General features: G+C 31.9%; 3 protein-coding genes across 4 annotated transcripts; all 3 read left to right on the forward strand.

The window, feature by feature from the left end:
• Nucleotides 1–262: 262 nt before the first annotated feature.
• LOC126653813 (two-pore potassium channel 5) lies at nucleotides 263–2,841 on the forward strand. The gene is made up of 2 exons (XM_050347755.2): nucleotides 263–1,681; nucleotides 2,234–2,841. Exons 1-2 carry the CDS (start codon nucleotides 672–674, stop codon nucleotides 2,379–2,381), a joined length of 1,158 nt encoding a protein of 385 aa, XP_050203712.1. The 5' UTR covers nucleotides 263–671; the 3' UTR covers nucleotides 2,382–2,841.
• A 10,252-nt stretch (nucleotides 2,842–13,093) lies between these two features.
• LOC126653512 (uncharacterized) lies at nucleotides 13,094–15,786 on the forward strand. Of its 2 annotated transcripts, none has more exons than XM_050347418.1 (4): nucleotides 13,094–13,442; nucleotides 13,527–14,107; nucleotides 14,831–15,346; nucleotides 15,428–15,786. In XM_050347418.1, exons 1-4 carry the CDS (start codon nucleotides 13,172–13,174, stop codon nucleotides 15,551–15,553), a joined length of 1,494 nt encoding a protein of 497 aa, XP_050203375.1. In that variant the 5' UTR covers nucleotides 13,094–13,171; the 3' UTR covers nucleotides 15,554–15,786. The 2 variants fall into 2 exon arrangements, with proteins under 2 accessions (XP_050203375.1, XP_050203376.1); XM_050347419.2 differs by having other exon boundaries at nucleotides 13,098–13,394.
• A 3,118-nt stretch (nucleotides 15,787–18,904) lies between these two features.
• On the forward strand, nucleotides 18,905–21,989 carry LOC126687026 (uncharacterized). Its single transcript, XM_050381371.1, has 3 exons — nucleotides 18,905–19,060; nucleotides 19,361–19,735; nucleotides 19,907–21,989. Exons 2-3 carry the CDS (start codon nucleotides 19,380–19,382, stop codon nucleotides 21,765–21,767), a joined length of 2,217 nt encoding a protein of 738 aa, XP_050237328.1. The 5' UTR covers nucleotides 18,905–19,060; nucleotides 19,361–19,379; the 3' UTR covers nucleotides 21,768–21,989.
• Nucleotides 21,990–22,180: the final 191 nt, after the last annotated feature.

Raw genomic sequence — 22,180 nt, forward strand, 5'->3', positions numbered from 1 at the left:
AAAAGCGTTATATATAAAATAGAGCTCAGACGTCAGCAAACTAGCAAACAATTTATAGTGTGATGAGTAAAACGAATTATAAAACCGTTTTTATACAAAACATCAGTTTTAAAAATAATTTTATTTGAAGTTACGAGTTCAATTTAGTTTTGATATTCTATGTGCAATTTAAAATTTAATTTTTTTTTTTAAATCAAGAGATAGGATTTAACTAAATCTTTTAAATTAGTCTAAAGAGTTGGTTGTGCAGAGTTCGAAATCGAAATCTCACAAATGAACTCGAAAAATCTAATTCACTCGAGCTAGATATCACGGCAAATAAACCTTTTACGATAAAAGAATTCCCAGTAGGTTGGAGCCGCACGACGGCTGGTGTCATCGTTGAGTCACAATTCACGTCCAAAACAGGCCTGTTTTCCGGCTGACGCAAAATCCAGTCATACCCACCAACACTAACAGAAACCGTCTTCCACTCTCCAAAGACGACAACTTTTCTAGTTTAGCCGCTTATTATTTAATTGGGTCCCTCCTCAAATCAATTATAAACGCCTCTCCGATCATTACCTTACTCATTACCACCAAATTTCAACACAGTAGAATTATGATTAACTCTCAACCACTCACTTTCTAGACAAAACAAAACAGCCCCCATTTTTCTTTTCTTGAAAAAAATGGAAAACGAACCTTTTCTCGCCAACCAAACAAGAACCCAGTCCCAATTACAATCTTTTCTTGACCATCATGACCTTTCTTTCACTCTCTCCCCGTCTCTTTCTTCTCCAATCATCTTCTCAGAAATCCAAGAAAACCAACAACAGCCCACTTCCATGTTCGGAGCTCCGGTCACCCACAAAAAGAAACCGGGAACTCTCCACCGGTCAAGAACAGCTCCGGCCATGATAGTCATGCGTGACTTGAAACCCTTACCTCAAGACCCTAAACCAATGTCTGAGTCTAGCTCAATTATAAGGCAAGCCATTTTTTTGCTTTCTTTATATTTGCTACTCGGGGTGGTAATTTACTCTTTTAATAGAGATAATTTCTCGGGTATTGAGACCCACCCGGTTGTGGATGCTCTGTATTTTTGTATAGTGACTATGTGTACTATTGGTTATGGTGATATTGCTCCATTGACAGCAGGAACTAAAGTCTTTGCTTGTGTCTTTGTGTTGGTAGGTTTCGGATTTATTGATATTTTACTTAGTGGGCTTGTTAATTATGTTCTTGATTTGCAAGAGAATATGATTTTAGCTGGGATTCAAATGGGGAAAACCCATGGGGGATTTTCTGCTAGGAATTATATAATTGATGTTGAGAAGGGGAGGATGAGGATTAGGTTGAAAGTTGGGTTGGCACTTGGGGTTGTGGTTTTGAGTATTGGAGTTGGGACTTTGGTTCTTTATTATTTGGAGGATTTGGATTGGGTTGATTCTGTTTATTTGGCCGTTATGTCGGTGACTACGGTTGGGTATGGCGATCGAGCGTTTAAGACTCTGCCCGGGCGGCTGTTTGCTGCGATATGGCTGTTGTTTTCGACGTTGGCTGTGGCCAGGGCGTTTCTTTATTTGGCTGAAGCTAGAATTGATAAGAGGCATAGGAGGATTACGAAATGGGTGTTGCATAGAGATATTACTGTGGAGGATTTGCTTGCTGCTGATATCAATAACAATGGTTTTGTTAGGTGCGTTTCGATCTTGATTTCTAGCTCATTTGTGTTGTTTTTCTGTTGTAAAATGTTATGGAATGTGTTGATTTTACTATTTGATGAAAATTTGTTGATTTTATCATGTCATTGCCTTTCGTGACTTCAGTTTATGATGATGCCTGTTTTCTTACACTAACATCAATGTATAGATTCATGGAAATAGCTGATTGAATTCGGGAAGTTTCCATCTAATGACTGACCTAAATTAAACAGTTAATGAGGTTAATTTGTTACAAAGTTTGCATGAGATGAAAAATGTTTTTCCAAGACCTTATCGCAGAGCTGTAAAGTTCGTATGATCAAATGCTGATATTTCTATTCTATCTGGTCCTTTACTATTTGGAAGTCTTTAACTTGTGCAGTTGTGCATTAAGCTGTTGGTAATTGTTTTACAGATTCTCTTGTTGCATTTTGAATCTTTAGTCAGTTCATCTTTAGAACTCAGGCCCTTATATTAGATTCTTCTTGTATTTCAGACAAATTATTGTCAACTTCAATTCATGTATATTTATGTAATATTTTCCGCAGCAAATCAGAATATGTAATCTACAAGCTGAAAGAGATGGGAAAGATTGGGGAGAAAGATATAATGCAGATATGCAATCAATTCAGCAAGCTTGATCCCAACAACTTGGGAAAGATAACTCTGCCTGATCTCTTGGGGAATCGATTATGACAAATGATAACACATCTGCTTGAAGTAGGATAATACGAAGTAAGAACAGGAATAGTGAAGTAGCATACATTTGTTCAGAAAATTCTTGGAAATACAATTGCATACATTTGCAGTCATATCTAGCAAATCAGAGATGGCAGCAGAACACGAGACATTGCAGTTACAACTGTACAGCGCACTTCTTACAACATCATCTCCACAAGAATCGTCCCCTGCTCGGTCTCCTCTGCTCTTCAGATTGTACGATAACGCATGATCATGAACTGAAGCTGGAGAATTTCGGAATGAAGATGCAATGTAGAGGATAATTCTCATTTGTACAAAATTACTGGACAAGAAAGACAGTCATTTGTGTTGTAATTATGTTGACTGGTCCATGAAACATTTAGACAATCTGCTTATTTGCTCGATTAGCAGCCTAAAAATAAATTAAAAGAGAAGCCTCCCACGATTGCCAAAATGTTGAATTGATCTGCTATAAGAATTTGGATATTATTGGATAAGCGTGCTGATCTATCATGCTCATATGACGTAAACTTTTGATCCAATTATCAATAAATAAAATTAGTAATTAGATTAGTTAGTTATGTTTGAATGATAATATATCAATATTACTTGGAAAATAAAACAGAGAAACCACCCACGACTGATGACATCCTTGTTGTATAATCATAAGTTCTTACTAGATTAGTCGATTACGTGATACGAAAACAAATCCATAAAGACAATGGGAACGCCATGATTGTGTCGTAATCATAACATGTGTAATATGGGTTGGCCCAATGAATGGAAAAAGCATCACCCATCTAGACATGTTTGTAAAACTTTCTTGGGTAATTTACACAAATCCTTCAAAAATGCTCTAGTCTAATGTTTTTATCTCAATTTTTTTATTTTTTACAATAATCACCCAAAAAATTTAAAAGTTTTTATAAATCTCTCATACCTCAAAATAAGTTGGTCTTAACATAAAATAGGACAAATTTACTCTTTTATACAAAAATATTAGATTGGTCAGCTGGGGCCACATGTGCTTTCCGTCACCATCACGCGCAAATGAAAAGATTCAAACATAATTGAAAAAGCTGTCTGAAGAGAAATGGCTGCAATTACAGAGAAGGGAAATGGAGCATCATGTGTTGTTCTTTTTCTTAAAATGAAATTCATTTAGAGTGCGTTTGGATACATGGATTTGAATTTGAAATTTAGATTTGAAATTTTACATTTCAAATCCTACATTTCAAATTCATGAATTTCAAATCTATTGTTTGGATAAACAAAAAAATTTAAACTCCCAATATATATAATATTTAACTAATAATTAATTTTCTATTTTATTTTAAACAATAATTTTTTTAAATAATAATTCAAATAAATGTTTTTCTTACATCGAACCGAACCAATTTTTTTTCAAAATAAAAAAGAATCAAAATTTTGAAAGTAATGTTTTTTTCAAAATAAATTGAACCGGTTAATTTTTTTGGTTTGGTTTATATTATATTTAACTAAATTTTTTATGTTCAAAATTGAACCGAAAAACAAAATTTTTATAAAATCAGATTTATCTGAATAATTTTCTTACCATTTTTTTGAAATAAAACCAAACTAAAATTTTGAAAGAAATAATTTTTTTATTTTTTTAATATTTTTTTAAATTAATCCGAATAAATTTTTTAAATTTTTCAAAAAAACATTTCCCAAAAAAGGAGCTTGCTCCTCCTCTTCAGAGGTATTTTCCGCCGCCTCCGACGAATATTTTTTCCTCAGGAGAAACTTGCTCCTCTTCCGAGGTATCCGCTGCCGCCCTCTGACGGATTTTCTTTTTTAAAAATTTTATAATTCTTTAAAAAAAATTATAAAAATAAAATATTTCCGTCAGGGCGTGGCGGCGGGCATCTCGTAATCTCCTCCTCAGAAAAAAAAAATTTCGTCTGACGGCGGCAGCGGATACCTCGAAAGAGGAGGAGCCAGATTCTCCGGAAAAAAAATTCGAAAAAAATTTGTAGATTAAAAAATTTGGATTTCAATCAGTCGGTGGCTGCATGTACCTATAAAGAGGAGCCTGATCCTCTGGAAAAAAAATTTGGAAAAGAATTCATCGGAAAAAAAAATTGTCGGACGGCCACAACGGGTACCTCGAAAGAGGAGGAGCCTGATTGTCTGGAAAAAAAATTTCAAACAATATTTGTGGACTAAAAAAATTAGAAAAAAAATTGTCGAAAAAAATTTCCGGTTGGACGCTGACAGCGGTTACCACGGAAGAGGAGGAGCCTGATTCTCCAAGAAAACAAAATTCGGAAAAAAAATTTGGAAAAAATATGTGGATTAAAAAAAATTGTTGGAAAAAAATTCTCGTCGGACGTCGGCAGCGGGTACCTCGGAAGAGGAGGAACCTGATCCTCCAAAAAAAAATTGAAAAACATATGCAGATTAAAAAAATACGAAAAAAATTTTTTCGTTGGACGGCAGTTGCGGGTACCTCGAAAGAGGAGGAGGCTGATCCTTCAATAAAAAAATTCTGAAAAAAGAAATCCAGAAAAATTACCGTCAGACAGCTGCGACAGGTATCTCGGAAAAGGAAAACAAGCTCTTCCTCTAGATTTTTTTTTCAAAAAAAAAATTCTGAAAAATATTAGCGGATAAAATTTTAAGTTGTTTCTCCGTTCGAATCGGGTTATAATCGATTTTCGCTGAATTAATTCAATCGGTTAATTTTTAATATAATAAAAATATATTATTTGAAATCCATAGGTTATAGGTGTTATTTCAAATCCTCAACTTTGTATATGTTCAAACTACCTTGGATTTGATTCAAATCCAAATCCAACAAACTTTACAATTCAAACGGAGAATTTGGCTCAAATCTAAATTCAAATCCAAATCCACCCTTATCCAAACCCTTAGTGCTTTTATCTTAGTATAAGATGTTTGTGTCTGTGTGTCTCGCTTTTTTTTAGTTTAGACAATATTTATTTAATTTGATTTTTTTTTAATAATAATAATGATATTTCATTAATAGGTAAATAAAAGCACAACTTGATCTAAATTTAAGTTAAACAATACATTCAAGAAGTACATAGAGAGTAGGACAACTGTAAAATAACAGAAATTTATATCTAAATTTTTCAAACGCGTTGACGGAGCTCTTTCGATATGCAACTCGGCGAACCGCCCGCTCCACTCGGTGATTATTTTAAACCACAAATCGACTCTTTGTATGAGTCTTATTGATAGAATAATAGAAATAAAAATTCTCTTGATAATACTTTAGATCTACACCCTAAGATAATTTTCATGAAGGAAATAAGAAACCCATAAAGAGTAAGAACAAATTCACAAGGGGAGATAAAAATTCCATAAAGGAAGAGAAAAAATACAAAATAAAATTAAAATCTGTTGAATTTAAAACATCGGGTTTTGAGTAATATATTTAATTTAGTATTTGTGTGCAAATGATTGGAATTTGATTGAACAATTAATAATTTTGATGATTTGTGATACATCAATTTTGCTAAAGATCGTTGTTTTGCGATCATGATGCATTTGTTTTACTTTACATTAGCCTGATTCTTGTGATGTTTGGTTTCACTGTTGTATAGCTTGATAATTTAAAAACGCATGTCGTATGTTTAGGCTATCTTCGTTTAAATTAGTTTACATTGAGTTGATATTAAGTTCACATTAGGTTGATATTGAGTTTATATTATGTTTACATTAGGTTCTATTGAGTTTATATTATATTTACACCGACCACTAAGAAAAAGTTTAAAAGTTTACTTTCAATTTACTGTTACTTTTTTATCATTTTAAAAATTTATTTTTGAATTATTAATAAATTAATTTGATTAGACCAAATTAATTTTAAATTTATAACAATTTAAAAAAATACATTAAATTGACATTAAATTTATATTACGTTCATACCAACCACCGTATATATTTTTTTTTTTTAAATTTCTTTCAATTTACTATTAGTTAATTTATCACTTTATAAATTTATTTTTAATAGTGCAACTTTTTAATAAATTAATTTGATTATAACAAGTTAATTAGATTTATAATAAGTTCACTAAGATTTTATTTTAGATTAGTTTATATTGAGTTAATATTAAGTTCATATTGAGTTGATACTAAATTTATATTGAGTTTATATTAGGTTCATATTGAGCTTATATTAAGTTTACACCGACCACTACGGAAAACTTTAACAAATTTACTTTCCATTTACTATTAGCTTATCTATCACTTTAATCACAATTAATAAATTAATTGAATTATAATAAGTTAATTTTAAAACTATAATTAATTTATTAATAATTTATTTTATATAGTTTATTTTGAGTTGACATTAAGTTGATGTGTTTTCAATACATTAAGTTTAAAGAGACCACCACAACATAATTGAGATATTTTAATTTTTTACCAGTTTATATATCATTTTATATACTCATTCTCAATAATATAAACTTTCAATAAATTAATTGAATTAGATTAAGTTACTATTAACTTTATAATAAATTTAATAAAAATTTACTAATTTACTCAAGTCTGGTTTTTTAAAGTTGATATTAAGTTTATATTGAGCTGATATTAAATTTGTACTGAGTTTACATTAGGTTCATATTGAGTTTATATTAAGTTTACTGAATGAAAAATTTTAAAAAGATTTACTATTAATTTATTTAATACTTTATTAATTTATTTTTAATTGTGCAAATTTTTAATAAATTAATTTTATTAGAGTAAGTTAATTTTAGATTAGTCTATATTGAATTGATATTAAGTTTACATTAGATTCATATTGAGTTTAGTTTAAGTTTATCGACCATTCCGAAAAAATTATAATCAGTTTACTAAAAAATATAAATTAGTCCACACTGAATTTACATTTAGTTGACATTGAGTTTATATTAATTGTTTACCGACCAGCGACAATAATAATCGTAGATGGTTTACTTTTAGTTTTATTAGTACATTCATTATTTTATAAATTTATTCTTAATAGTATAAATTTTTAATAAAATAATTTGATTAAACTAAATAATAATCAATTATTTAATTATTTTGTATAAATAAAGAAAATGCAATATATATTTTTAGAAAATATATAAAATTACATTTTGTAATTAAAAATAATGTATTCTATTAAAATTAAAATTAAAATCAAAATTTAATTTTGATTTTAATTAGAAAAATAAACAAGCAATTCACATAAAAAGTATCATAAAATATTTTTATATTTATTTTTTGAAAGTGTTTATTTAAGATAGATATTAAATTAACAGAAAACCTTTTTGGTTATTGTCAACATGTAATTTAGTCATAACAATATTTGAAGAATTAATTCCAACATTGACAATAGAACCATTAATTTCTTTTTAGTGATGCGCTCCATGTGGGGTCTTGTTGGCAAACATATTTCAAAAATTTGTACACCTGTCAAGTCAATCCACCATATAATAACAGATTGCAGGTCCATTATTTTCATATTCCCGCCATTATTTTTAAATGAATGCATGAGCAGATAGCACACATGTATAAATAGAAAGGAAAATAATTGTGTGTAATAGAGACATAATAAGTAAAATATACTACAAGGATAAAATAGGAAGGGAAAATATAAAAAGGTAGACATGGAAACTTTTTAAGAAATTGAGGGATTTTTGCAAAAACTAAAAAACTGGGTGATTAACACAAACTTTTGAGATTTTGGGTGATTTGGTGTAATTTTCTCAACCTTCTTTCGAGAATTGGGCTATGTCATTAATCTTTTCCAAAATAATAATGGAATTTTTAGATAAATACCTATCAAATACATATTTATTTCAAAAATATCTTTTAACTAAAACTAGTTGAAATTTACAGCTTGACCAAATTTTTTTATAAATTTTTTTTATTGTAATAATACGCTTTCAGTTTCTAACAATTTATTAACGGTTTACTAAATATTTGTTTTCATTAACAGTTTACTAACAGTTTATTAAAGGATAATATAATTTACTAACCGTTTATTAACAGTTTACTAACGTTTTACTAAAAAATAAGTCAGATTCCTAAAATTCATAAATAGAAAATAATGTAAAAATTTAAGTATATAATAAACAGAAAGTCATTTTGTCTAGTACTTTGCAAAATTTGAAACCAAATTGAAAATATAGACAAAAGTTTATTACCGCTTTAATATGAATGAAATATGGGATTTCAAATTGAAACATAGGCAAAGTTTTGGTACAACTCAAATTTTTAATTCAAAAAGATGTTCCAGCTAGTGGTAATCATAATCTCAGCCAGATCCAGTCCCATTATTGTGGTTGTCGCTGCTCTATTTGCCAAAAATCCCACTGCTGTCAGCACCTTAGCAAGAAAATCCAACAATCGACAACCCATTGTCGGCGCAGCAATCACCGTCACCGTCAAACCCATCAATTCGTCAAAGCCATCAATCGACAACTCATCGCCGCCGCTGCCAAACCCATCAATCGATAACCCATCGCCATCGCCGTCAAACCCATCAATCGACAACCAATCGTCGCCGCCATCGCCATCAAACCCATAGATCCGCAACACATCGCCGTTTTAGCTGCAACCTTATAATACAAAATACCTTTGTTATTGTCGGTGATGAGGATTCTGTATTTTTCAATATTTTGAGTGTAAAAAATCAAGAAAAAATGTAAAGAAAAAGGGAAGAAGAAGACTGATATATTTTGGCAAGAGGACAAGCTTGTTCGTATTACTGAGATTAAGTAGGGATTTGGTCGTGACTGGTCTAATTTCCTCGATAATAATTAAGTGAACTCAAATGTTAAATAAGTACCAATTTTTGAAGAAATACTGAGCATTCCGTCATTATTATTATTTAATGCCTTGTTTTTGTTCTAATTTTTTTTTATCAAAGATAGACCTACTGTATATTAATTGTTAACGGAATTAGCGAGAGTTATTATGCATTTTTTAAAATTAAACTAGACAAACTACAAACTGAAAAAATTTGAAGGTTTGTAACCCCGACCTCATGCATATTGAAGGACTTGACCTCATATATATGCAACAACTTCAAGAGTGATTTCGTCTTATTTAAAAGAAAATATGAATTCATTGTCTTTGAAAATGTTGTGGGTATTTGAGTCAATTTTACAGGACAGTTTGAATCAGTTAGATCATATGTCGAAAAAAAAGTTATGCCATAAATAATTGAGCTGGCTTTTTAAAATACGTATATCTATTCCATATTACTTGAATATCAACAACTATCACTAAGTAAATTTAAAAATGATGAATTTCAATCAAATAAAATCACATAGAAGTTCAAATAGTGCTTTAGCTTTTAAAAAGCTGAGATAAAACTTAAGGTTAATTTTATATAAAATCATCATCTTTATACGAAATCTCAAAAATAACAAGACTTTTATTACGTGTCAATTTAGGGAATAATTTTTCATTTCTTTTCAAAAACAACATGAACGCGTTTTTAGATAAAATTCCACTGACTTAGACATCCGATAGGAGTGCCACGTTTCATGGCACGTTAGCAAAAACGCCACGAAAAATTGCTGATTTTGTTTTTGAAAAATAAAAATGAAAAAGTGGTGTCCTAAATTGACACGTTTTAAAGGTCATGTTATTTTTGAGATTTTGTATAAAAATGGTGATTTTATATGTAATTTGAAATGAACCAAACGAGGCTTTTATCATATTTTTTATCCATTAAAAAAAATCGTTTTGGGACCCCCACCGTCCGTTCGACCTACAAAGATTTTCCTTTTGAAAGTGATGACTAATGATCATGATTCCCCTGTTAATCTTCATTACTTTTACACATAATCATTCTCAAGATTTTGTGTCTTCTAAATTATAGAAATTGATTCTATCTAGTGGAATATACAAATGTGGAAGAAAGTAAAACTTGATCTTATGAATTCTAACTGCGAAAAAAACTAGCTAGGATTCACACAAAATAATCAACTCATTGATTACGAATCAACAAGGACTTTGTGTATTTTGTCTGCTTTGTATATATTAGTAATAAAGAGTACCTAATGATACCTGTTCCCTTATCATCAAAGTTTTCATATAATTGCTTCAATTATTTATATGCCGAGCAAATTAGAGTGATTATTACACACAACGGTTATTTAAATATTTTCAATATTATATTTGTTATATTTATTTTTGTCATTAAATATTCTAATAATACAAACGTTTTATTAGTTTCTTACACGAATGATATGACACAACTGTTGTATTTGAATGTTATTTTTCATGACAATCGTTGTTGTTGTTGTTGTGAATCTTGAATTTGTTGAAAACCCACACCGAAAAAAGTAGGGCTAGATATGTACTCTTCATAAACTAGTACTCTATTATTATTATTGAACACGAAATGCGTAATGTCTTCAATAATTGAAGCTAACCAAGTACAATAATCCACTAGGGCAGGTTTTAACATTATTCAAGAATTGTTCTGTTTTAGATATTGATAGATGGCTTGCATAACACGCTTACTAACATCGATCATTAAGACACGAACCATATGTGTTCATTATGATATCAAGCTTCTGCTTCAAACTTACATTGCCTTTCATCATTTCTTATTTACAAAATGGATAATATAGAACGAGTTAAGTTCAATAGATTTTTGATTAATAATAAGTGAAATGTTATGATTTATACGTAGGCGTTGAGATATACTTTCAATCATGTTCGGAAATGTGTCCATGCATATGTATGTGCAGTTCGGAATTGAATTTTTTTCATTTGAAATTTAATTTTTCGTCCACCTCTAACCTCTCAGCAATTCAGATTTAACTTCCATTTAACTCTGAATCAACGGAAAAAAAAGTGAATGGAGGCCACCTTTTAAGCTATAAGGTTAGGTTTCCGACTTGGCTAAAACAAGAACTTAACTAGGCGGATGGAGGTATTTTCTTATTCTTTTTAAGAATGTTTAAACCAGTGCAAATTCCATCTTTTTCTCTAAAAAAATTGACGGTAGCTCGAACTAGAGCTTATCCTAACCTTAGGTAGATATGCTACGGTGTATGTGACATTTATGTTTTTTTATGGAAATTTGTATCATTCAAATTGTTATACTCGAGATTAGTTATGACGCGGTTTAAAATTTTTTATTACTCGAATCGACGAGTCCTTTATTTGAATAAAAGTATTTAAATGTAATACATTTCGAACTTTAATATTTATAGAATATTTAATTATTAGTATAGATTTAAGATTTGAGTTTAAAGTTTTAATGTATTCTTATTTCTAATCAAAAAAGTTACATACTAATATTTCACTATTGTCTAATACTTGGGGTAGTTTATATTAGTATGCAAAAATTAGCATATAATCTAATCATTAGATGAGACTAAATTTGCTTTTAAATTTCATTGATGATTGGACAATTTAACTAAGGATGAAGTTTCCACATTTTTCATTAGTGAAGATGCAGTTTGTTCCCATTTTTTGCAAGCAGACAGAAACATGGGATTTGCTTAGTTGTTCATTAAATAGCAAATCCCATTAACTTGTTCACTTTCTCTAAATAGACAAAACTTGATTATGTTTAATTTCTTAATTCCCATAATTGTAAACTTAATACCATTAACAAGTCTTTTTCAATCTTTAATTTTTTTTTATTTTTTGCGATTTTGTTAGACCAAAAAGGCCCTATAGATAACCAACTACTTCTCGTGGTCCCTTAAAACTCACCTAATTTAATTACAACCTTAGCAGATTGAAATTGAATTGCTTTTAGTATAAGTCTAACTACCAAACAAAAATGCTTTTTAAGTATTTTATACATTTCCTATTTTTTCCAAGGAAAAAATAAAGACAGCAGGCTAAAGTTATGTAAAGTTTGCCGCTTTTTAGATCTATTGTTGAATTTATTAAAAGCGCCCAAAATATCTATGAATATTTAATAATTAACACAGTAAAAAAAGAGAGAATTTAAGTTTAAAAATAAAAATGTTTACTGCTATATATGTTTTACTTCATTTTCAAATGGTATGAAAGTGATTGATTCTTTTAAAAAATAATACAGCAACATTTTAGAGCCAAATGATTGCTATTGAGACTAATGGGGCTGTGAACCGTTCTATTGGGTACTAAAAATATTAAAAATATTTAATATTTTTAAAAATTTAAATTAAAATAATAATAAAATAGCTAGATTGTGTTTGATTTCTTATAACAAAAAAAAAACAATAAATTCGTAAATTTAAAATAAATAATGTAATAAATTGATATATTCCATCTCATAAAAATAGAAAAATAACATTAAAAGTATTTTTTTTTACTTTTACGGGAGAGAGAATATTTTAAGTATTACAATACATAAAATTAATATTATCTTAAAATAATTCTTTTTTTTGTTTTAATGATTGGGATAATTGTGAAAAGAATTGAATCCACGGTAAAGTCATGGGTGATCATTGGTCCGATGCTTTGGGCGAACCAATTCTAGCTAAAAAAAAATTTAGCGCTTATAATACAGATATTTCCGTACTTTGATATGGTTAAGAATTTAATTACTACGGTATAAATAAACTATATAAATAAATATGTTTCACTGTATAAAACAGATTACAAAAACCAGACAATTTTTTTCCCTCTCGGCGCGGTTAAAAGAGAATTTAAACTGGACAACCTGTTGAGTTAATCATATTTTAACATAAACAAAACAAAGAAAGTGATGGGAAAAGGACCAGAATCCATCTCTTCTTCTCTGTCTTTTTTCATATAAATAACCCATTTCTCAGCTCACTTTTCAAAACAGAGCATCATCTATGGAAACCCACTTGCATGCGCTGCTTTTCTTGCTAAATCTCATTATCTTAATCACCATTTACACTGCTCATGCTAAACAAAGTAGCTCGGCCGTAGGAGACCCAGGAATGAGAAGAGATGAGCTCAGAGTAGCCTTCGAAGCTTGGAATTTCTGCAATGAAGTTGGCCATGAAGCTCCTTCCATGGGTAGCCCTCGAGCTGCTGACTGCTTTCATCTCTCAAGTAAGCACCGCCACCATCACCATAAGAAAAAACAAACATTTTCCAAAAGTGGGTTCTTCTTTGTTTTTACTTTTTTTAACTTCTTGATTAAAAAAACTTCATCTTTTACATTTCTTGATTATAATGTGGCAGGTGATAATACTACAGTGAAACATAAGGTGTTAGAAGCTGACAACAAACTAGGAGTAGGCAAACAGTTTCCAGGCTTACCACCACAAGCTTTAAACAATGCAGACCTCTATGCATCTCAAAAGGAGCTTTATCTTGGTTCTTTATGTCAAGTTGAAGAACAGAATACTCAAAATCCATGGCAATTTTGGATGGTTATGCTTAAGAATGGCAATTATGATACCAAATCTGGTTTGTGTCCAGAGAATGGGAAGAAGGTACCGCCTTTTAACCCGGGAAGGTTTCCTTGCTTTGGAACTGGGTGTATGAACCAACCTATATTGAATCATCAGCCGACTCAGCTTTTAGATGGTGGGATTTTGAGAGGGAGTTTTAATGGAACTTATGATTTGGGTGGTGGAGTTGATGGAATTTCTTACTATGAGGTGGTTTGGGTGAAAAAAATTGGAGTTGGGAGTTGGGTTTTTAGTCATAAACTTAGGACTTCTAAGAAGTATCCTTGGCTTATGTTGTACCTTAGAGCTGATGCAACTAAAGGATTCTCTGGTGGGTATCACTATGATACAAGAGGCATGCTTCAAATTGTAAGTATAACGAAATTTATTTCAATTCTTTTAAGTACCTTAGTACATCAGAATAAGTTACCAATATTAGTTCCTTTTTGCTAGTATTTTCTGCTTGTTTCTGTTATTTGGACTTTGATATTGTGGAGTTCATATGCGTAAATGGTCAAACTTATGGGTGATTCTTAACTAAAACCATAACTAATTGAGCTACTTTTGGATGCATAGACTTTTAGCCCTCTTTGCTCATCGTTGATGTCCAATTTTCAAACTCTAATTTTGGAAAGTCAGCAAAGTCGCATAAATCTCGAAAAACTAAGCTCGGATGGCCTTTAAAAAGTGTCGAGACCGGCCTCACAGATGCGACACTCACTATTTTCAAAATCATTATAGGTAGAAATCGTATGGAGTGTAAGCTTTCATGTTCAATTCATTCCAAATAGCCAGTTTTGTTAGATTAATCTAGCTATATTAGTCCATAAGAAATATCTCGCTCTGCTACCCGGCTTCTTATAACCGTTTTGCTTGAAATTCAAAGGAAATATAGTTGTCTGTATCATGATGAGAATGGAACTATTTGCTGACTACTGAAAGCTGCAACAGATAGATAACTGTACCGTGTCGAGTTACCTATTCTTATTATTCGTATCGCTTTGAGTAAAAAAACTCGAGGTAGTCCCTTAAGATTCTATGCATCTAATTTGATTCATATATCCGTTGAATGATAAATTAGTTGTCTAACAGCTTCCGGAGTCGCCCAATTTCAAGGTCAAAGTGACATTGGATGTCAAACAAGGGGGAGGACCGAAGAGCCAATTCTACTTAATCGATATCGGTAGCTGCTGGAAGAACAACGGTGATCCTTGCGATGGAGATGTCCTCACTGATGTAACCAGATATAGTGAGATGATCATCAATCCTGCAACTCCTGCTTGGTGCAGCCCGACAGGTCTTGTGAGCTGCCCGCCATACCACATTACTCCAAACAACACAAAAATCTACAGAAATGATACAGCCAACTTCCCTTATGGGGCTTATCACTATTATTGTGCTCCCGGAAATGCCAAATTTTTGGAGAAACCTGTGAGTACTTGCGATCCTTATAGTAACCCGCAGGCACAAGAGCTAGTTCAGTTGTTGCCTCATCCAATATGGGCTGAATATGGTTATCCAACGAAACAAGGAGATGGTTGGATTGGAGATGCCAGAACATGGGAGCTTAATACCGGCGGTCTCGCTAGTAGACTCTACTTTTACCAGGTCAGCGACTTGGAAAATCAACTTACTAATTAAAATTATGATATGGAAGTTAAACGTTTGATGATTTTCCTTTCGTTGCAGGATCCTGGTACCCGTCCTGCTAGAAGAATTTGGACATCAATTGATATGGGTACTGAAATTTTCGTTAGCGACAAAGACGAGGTGGCAGAGTGGAATATCAGCGACTTTGATGTCATCCTCACATAGTTTGAAACTTCATCTGTCAAATTTATTTGTCTGAACTTTTATTTCTCCCCGGAAAAGCTTCAAAAGTATGTCCGGCGGAGGCTCATATATATGTGATAATGCTAATACAAGAAAGCTGGGATTAGAGTTGCCGAACATGTCCGCAAGGACAGGCACCCTAAACCTAGAGAATCAACTGTGTAGTCCAATTTCATTCTTAAATCTCAATGAAGTTCTTAATAGTTTTTCTTGCATCAGCGAAATTCAAACCGGTAATTCTAAGTTTTGTTAAGCTAATGATGCTGCTGATATTGGTTTTAGACAAAACCAGTGTGATGATATTATACGAATCTGAACTATCAATGCTTCTTACAGAGAATTGTAGAGACTAGAGTTAGATAGTTTAGTTTTCTATCTTCTGTAACATTATTGCTTCAGCTATAACATAGTACTACTTATGCCAAAACTTTAAGTTACTAAAGTAAACTCTTTTCAGTATTTGAGGTTCACAGTATGAAGATTTAAATAAATAAATTTTAGTTATAAGATTATCATAATGAAATGTAGATTACCAAAATTAAATACAAAAAATATTAATAATGAAATTTAAACTCGAATACGGCAATCACGTCGGAAACTCGACATAACGTATGTCACATATCAGGATCGTACGTCACTAAGTTATGGGGTATTACACTTAGCCTCTCATATTTTTAGTTATTAGTATATGGTTTTTCTTACAAATGTGGGGGGTTTATTTGCAATATATTAAAAACATTGATGGCTTAACTCTCCAAGAAGATGTTAAAAAGGGTTATGTTTTTTTTTAAATGATTTGAAGAGTATTTTTGTATCTTCTACCTATAAAATTACGGTCTTTCACTTTTACAAAGGATTCAGTTCACTTTTTTGGGGTTTTAAATTGGCTAAACCCATTTAGAGGCCCTTGTATTATAGCGTTTTTTTTCAAAAAGCTCCTGTACTATTTTTTTGTTCTTCAAGTCCCTCTACTTACATAAGTTTTGATTTTTAGGTCCTTTTTTGGTTTTTTCCAGTCCCTTTACTTGCAATTTTTTGTTCCTCCAGTCCCTCAAAAGGACCTAAAAGTCGGAATTTTGCCAAGTACAGGGATCTGAAAAACAAAAAAATAGTACAAGAGCTTTTTGAACAAAAATAATATAGTACAAAGACATTTAGATGGGTTTAGCCTTTTAAATTTACATTATCTCTCTTTTTGGCACCACACTATCGTCACCAACAACATATGTTTCTCTTCTCGGAAGAAAAAAGACAACGTCGATTAAATCAGTGAACAAGAAACAAAATTGGAGAAGCTACTTTAAGAAAACCAAATTCAAAATGATTTTGTGATTATACTCTGCAAACTGCAATATTATCGATCTTGTGTTTATATCATTTTTTTCTCCAAATTTGACCTGAAATCTTATATTACTCATTGTTTTCCTTTTTATTTTATGAGTTTTGGTCATTTTATATTTTTCTAAATCTTACTTTTTTTTTGTTCTTGATTGGTTTTTTCTGCATTATTTTATCTCTAAATTTGAAAGTAATTATTCTTGATCTTTTTTTCTTACACTATTTTTTCTAGATCATAACACTGTAATCTTATGTCTTTCATTTATAGCTTAAATTTTTATAAATTGTACAATAAACTCATAGTATTCTTATGGTAAATAAATTTTAGATATTAATTTTTGGAGTAATGTTATAAAATTTTAATCACGATATTTAATCACGAGATTTAAAACGTCTCAATTTTATGTAGAAAGTTTCATTTGTTTTCAATTCGATATACGAGATCATAATATGATGACGTGGCTGCCAAAAATGCTGCCTCAGCAAAATCACACCAATAAATGAATTCACATCAGCATGTGCATCGAATTGAGAAAAAAATACAATTGAGACGTTTTAAAGTTTGTGATTAAATTGAAAAAACATATATAGTTTACGAATTTATTTAGTATTATCCCATAGATATTTTGAGTGTGAGACTTAATTTAGTAAACTATTATAATGCTTATAGTAAATTAAGGAGAATAGTTTACTAAAATTTCAAAAAAAAAAAGTAAACATAGTGAACAGTAAATTGAAAATAAACTAATTATCTAAACTAATTTACTAAAATTTATAGTTCATAAAATAAATAATAATAAATTTATTTTCTCATAAACTCAAAATAAACTATTTTTTCAAAAGGTCTATAATACCGAAAGAAACCTAAAAGATAATTGATTTTCTATTTAACATGGAATTTATAAGACAAACTCCATCATAAGGTCCTTCTACTTTACTTCTAAAAAAAAAAGGTCCTTCTACTTTATTACTTTTGATTAGAAAGCTCCTATTTTAAAAATGTTACCTTTTCGGTCCCAGTGCTTGCCAATTTTTCAATTTTCATATTCTTTTTTGTGACCAGAAAAAAATTATAAATAGAGGGACCAGAAAATACGTAAAAGGACAATAAAATCGAAAAAATAATAAGTAAATGGATCAGGAAGGTAAGTTTTTTTATGGGCTTCCTAAACAAAAGTGTTAAAATATAAGAGTGTCAAGATGAATTTAGCCAATTTACAAAGAGCCTGTAAGTTAAAATTTAACCAAAAATAAATTTAGTTTTGGAAGAGTTTATAGTATCAAAAATAAACAGAAAATAAACTAATTAAAATAAGTTACGAAGGGTTAATAGTTTAAAAATTAATAAAATATAAACTTAATTTATAAAGATTTATAATGTTTAAAGTAAACGTAAGTTTTGTTGATTTAATTTTCTAATTGTAATTATTAAGGCAACAGTTAACAGAAACGAAGGTATCCAATGACCGATGATAATGGTAAGTGGCGACATTAGTGGTGGACGGTAAAAATAATAAAAGATCAAATGCAGTGGTAATGATTTTTATAGAAACCGTATTTTTGTAGAAAAATAATAATAAGATAATATTCTTGCAATTTTTGTTAAGTTAAATAAGAAAAAGGTGCAAAGATGACCATAACAATATAATACCCCTTCCGTTAACATTTTTGTTTAATGTCGTACATATTTTTGTTTAACGCTGTACATTTTTTGTATTTTTTTGATATTTTTTTACAACGTTAGGGTCATATTAGAGATTTCAAATACATGAGATGCCAACAAGAGACACAGATTATCCATGAGGGTCAGTTTTGCAAACTTTCCCCTAATTTTATTATAAAAAATGTTAACCAGTATTATTGAGATTTATTTTGATTGGATTTTATTTAAAATCCCTATTGTCAACAGCCCTAATTATTTCCAATTTGTCAACGTCCATTGGGAGGGGCCCAAGCCCATAAAATAGTAGGTTAATTGCGGAAAAACTCCAAGAACTTTAAGGCTAATATCAGTTCGCTCATTCAACAACGCCTCTTTACCTATTCGCTCTCTCTCTCTCTCTCTCCTCGAAATTCAGAAAATCCCAATCTGAAGAATCTAGGGTTTCCGCTCTTCACACCCTAGGGTTTCTCCCACCTCTTCCAATCTTGGTCAGTTTCTCTCCTTTCCTATGATCTCTTCTCATTTTTCTTCTTTATTAATTTTTTGCATTGTTTTATTTTTTTTAGGGCAAAGCTCTGTTATTGTTTTCACATGCATGTTACTGCATGTATCTGATCTGAAATTTAAATCAGATTTCATAATGTATTAGAAGATTTTGTTTTTTTTGTATAATTACTCTGCCTAGGTCAAGACCCAAAATTAGGATTTACAGCTTTTTTGTATTCTGTTTGTATAACTGGTTTGGTTTGGTTGGATATTGTGATTTGACTGATTCAATTGCTTGACAGGCATTAGTCAAACCAAGCCATGCCTTCTGGGAGGCTTATTGTGCTATGCTGGTCTGGTGGCAAGTTCATCACAGCTAGTGATGGTTCCATGAAATATACTGGTGGAGAGACTCATGCTGTTAGCATAGATCGCGGATATAAGTTTCGTGAATTGAAGTCGGAGCTGGTGGAGATGTGTAATGGTGATCCTAATACGTTGTCCATCAAATACTTCCTTCCCGATAACAAGGACACTCTCATCAGTATATCGAGTGATAGAGACCTACAACGCATGGTTGATTTTCATACGGATTCCAAAACCGTGGATGTTTATGTTATGAAGAATGAGGATGTGCTAGTGGTTCAAAGTCAGGCCTCCGTCGTGCCGTCTAGCAGGTAAAGATTTTCTTTTTCTCTAATGTGAATGGAACTTTTAATTGGAGTCTTATCTAACAGCGTCCGACGTATGTGAATTGAGAATGTATGTGCGTGTTATGCTTCGGAATTTCATGTAAGCCTTATCCTGGCATTATTTCTAAATGTCTCGTGCATGCTTCCCTTTTTCAGGTCCAGTGGTAGTACAATAATAGACGAACCTGTAACCCCTATCCATGCTACTCCTATTGCTGTGGATATGGAACAAACGCATCTGCAGATCTCTGCTGCAGGAGATTCTGCACATAAACTTGTTAAATCATGGTCAAAATGCATAACTGGTCTGTACCAGCAGTTTAATAATGTTAAGGAATTGCGTGAGGCTTTGCGTAGGTATAGTATTGCTCTTGGATTCAAGTGCAAATATAAGCAGAATGATAATACTCGTGTGAACGTCAGATGTAAAGCTGAAGGCTGCCCCTGGAGATTTTATGCGTCAAGGTTGTCAACTACCCCATTATTCCGAATTAAGACAATGAATGATTTACATACATGTGGTGCTGGTACAGTTAGAGAGAGCCGTCCTAATGTGTCCAGGAAAATGGTGGCCACTATTGCCAAGGAAAAGTTGCGTGATTCGCCAAATTTAAAACCTAAGGAAGTTGCCAGTCAAATTCAGCAGGAATTCGGAATTAAGTTAGAATATGCACAGGCTAGGCGTGGGATGGAGACTGCCAGAAAGGAGCTTCAAGGTTCATACAGTGAGGCATACAATCAGCTGCCTTGGTTGCGTGATAAGATTCTAGAGACTAATCCAGGTAGTGTTGTCAGTCTTGTCACAAAGGACGACCAAAGTTTCCGAGGTATTTTTATTGCCTTGCATGCCTCAATATACGGTTTTCAGAATGGTTGTCGCCCCTTGGTGTTACTTGATACTTTGACGCTGAAAACTAAGTATCAGTCAGAACTGCTAACTGCAACAGCATTGGATGGAAATGATGATGTTTTCCCGCTGGCTTATGCTGTAGTAGATGCTGCTAATGATGATAATTGGCGCTGGTTTTTGGTACAGTTGAGATCTGCGATTTCAACTTACCAGCCAATAACATTTATGGCAGACAGACGGCTGGGCTTAGGACGTTTTATTTCATTGGTGTTTGAGAATTCTTTCTATTGTTTTAGTCTTCCTCATTTAGCGGATGAGTTAAAGTTTGATCTCAAGGGCCCAATCACTGAAGAAGTTGCCCGTGTAATTATTGCACACTTTTATGATGCTGCTCTGAGAACATCTTTTGAAGGATTCACGAATGCTATGGAGAGCATTAAAAGCATCTCGCCTGAAGCTTTTAACTGGCTTATGCAAGGTCACCCCGAACATTGGTCAAACTCGCTTTTTGCTGGTGCACGGTATAACAATATTACATCCGACAGTGGTCGATGTTTCTATAGCTGGATTGATGAGCACTCTGCATTACCGCCAGTAATACAGGTTCTGGAGACTGTTCGCCAAAAATTGATGGAGCTGATTTACACCCGAAAGATAGAGTCAGATAAGTGGTCAACGCGGATGACTCCAGCCATAGAAGATAAAATGCAAAAGGAGATCGTAAAGGCGGAGTCACTTAAAGTTTCAGAGTCACCTGACACGGGTTTTCATGTACATGATTTTCTCGGGGTTGTTACTGTAGTTAATATTGATGCTTGGAGCTGTGGTTGCAGGGCATGGCAAATTAATGGATTCCCCTGCTGGCATACTGTGGCCGTCCTTCAACACTGTGAGAAGAACGTATATGATTACTGCGCCACGTATTATGCAACTGAATCATATCGGTTGGCATATGCAGAGCCTATAAATCCGGTTCCTACATTAGATAAGCCTCAGAAGAACGCTCCAGTGATGGTACTCCCTCCTCCATTTCGTCTTCAAACTGGCGAGCCGAAGCACAGGCGAGTTCGATACAAGAAAGGAATGATTAAGAGGCCATTACGGTGCAGCAATTGCAAAGGAATAGGTCACAACAGAGCAACATGCCATGTGGTTTTGAATAACTAAACGACCGTTGCATTGCAGCAATTGCAAAGGAGCAGTCGTAGCTGAGCAGTTGCCGAGTTGACTCATGAATGTATTATATTTTGTTAAGTTTGAACTAGTTGTACAAAGCAAACCTTATGGTCTGGCTAGCTTTTTGGTTTTCTTAGCATTTTGAATTTCTTTCTGTAACAGACGGCTTTCGATTTCTTAGCATTTTTATCTTATTTTATTTTATTTAAATTACATTTTGACTTTGAAATGTTCAAAGAATATAAACTGATAAAAGCCTATAATCTACTTCATAGCTTGGATAAATTATACCAACATTTTTTTTAAACTAGTGTTACAAATTTTTTAAAAGGTGCATCATATGACTGTTAATATTGCTAAAATAATTTTTAAATTTATCGAAATATGATTTGACATTTTAATTC

Source organism: Mercurialis annua, linkage group LG6 (assembly GCF_937616625.2).
Source record: "Mercurialis annua linkage group LG6, ddMerAnnu1.2, whole genome shotgun sequence".
NCBI classification, from domain to species: domain Eukaryota; kingdom Viridiplantae; phylum Streptophyta; class Magnoliopsida; order Malpighiales; family Euphorbiaceae; genus Mercurialis; species Mercurialis annua.

Excerpts from the sequence above, each read along its gene's own strand:
- LOC126653813 (XM_050347755.2), top strand. The coding sequence starts at position 672 with ATGGAAAACGAACCTTTTCTCGCCAACCAAACAAGAACCCAGTCCCAA. Across the intron at positions 1,682-2,233 it reads AATAACAATGGTTTTGTTAG|CAAATCAGAATATGTAATCT; the intron begins GTGCGTTTCGAT and ends TATTTTCCGCAG.
- LOC126653512 (XM_050347418.1), top strand. The coding sequence starts at position 13,172 with ATGGAAACCCACTTGCATGCGCTGCTTTTCTTGCTAAATCTCATTATC. Across the intron at positions 13,443-13,526 it reads AAAACAAACATTTTCCAAAA|GTGATAATACTACAGTGAAA; the intron begins GTGGGTTCTTCT and ends ATAATGTGGCAG. Across the intron at positions 14,108-14,830 it reads CAAGAGGCATGCTTCAAATT|CTTCCGGAGTCGCCCAATTT; the intron begins GTAAGTATAACG and ends GTTGTCTAACAG.
- LOC126687026 (XM_050381371.1), top strand. The coding sequence starts at position 19,380 with ATGCCTTCTGGGAGGCTTATTGTGCTATGCTGGTCTGGTGGCAAGTTC. Across the intron at positions 19,736-19,906 it reads TCCGTCGTGCCGTCTAGCAG|GTCCAGTGGTAGTACAATAA; the intron begins GTAAAGATTTTC and ends TCCCTTTTTCAG.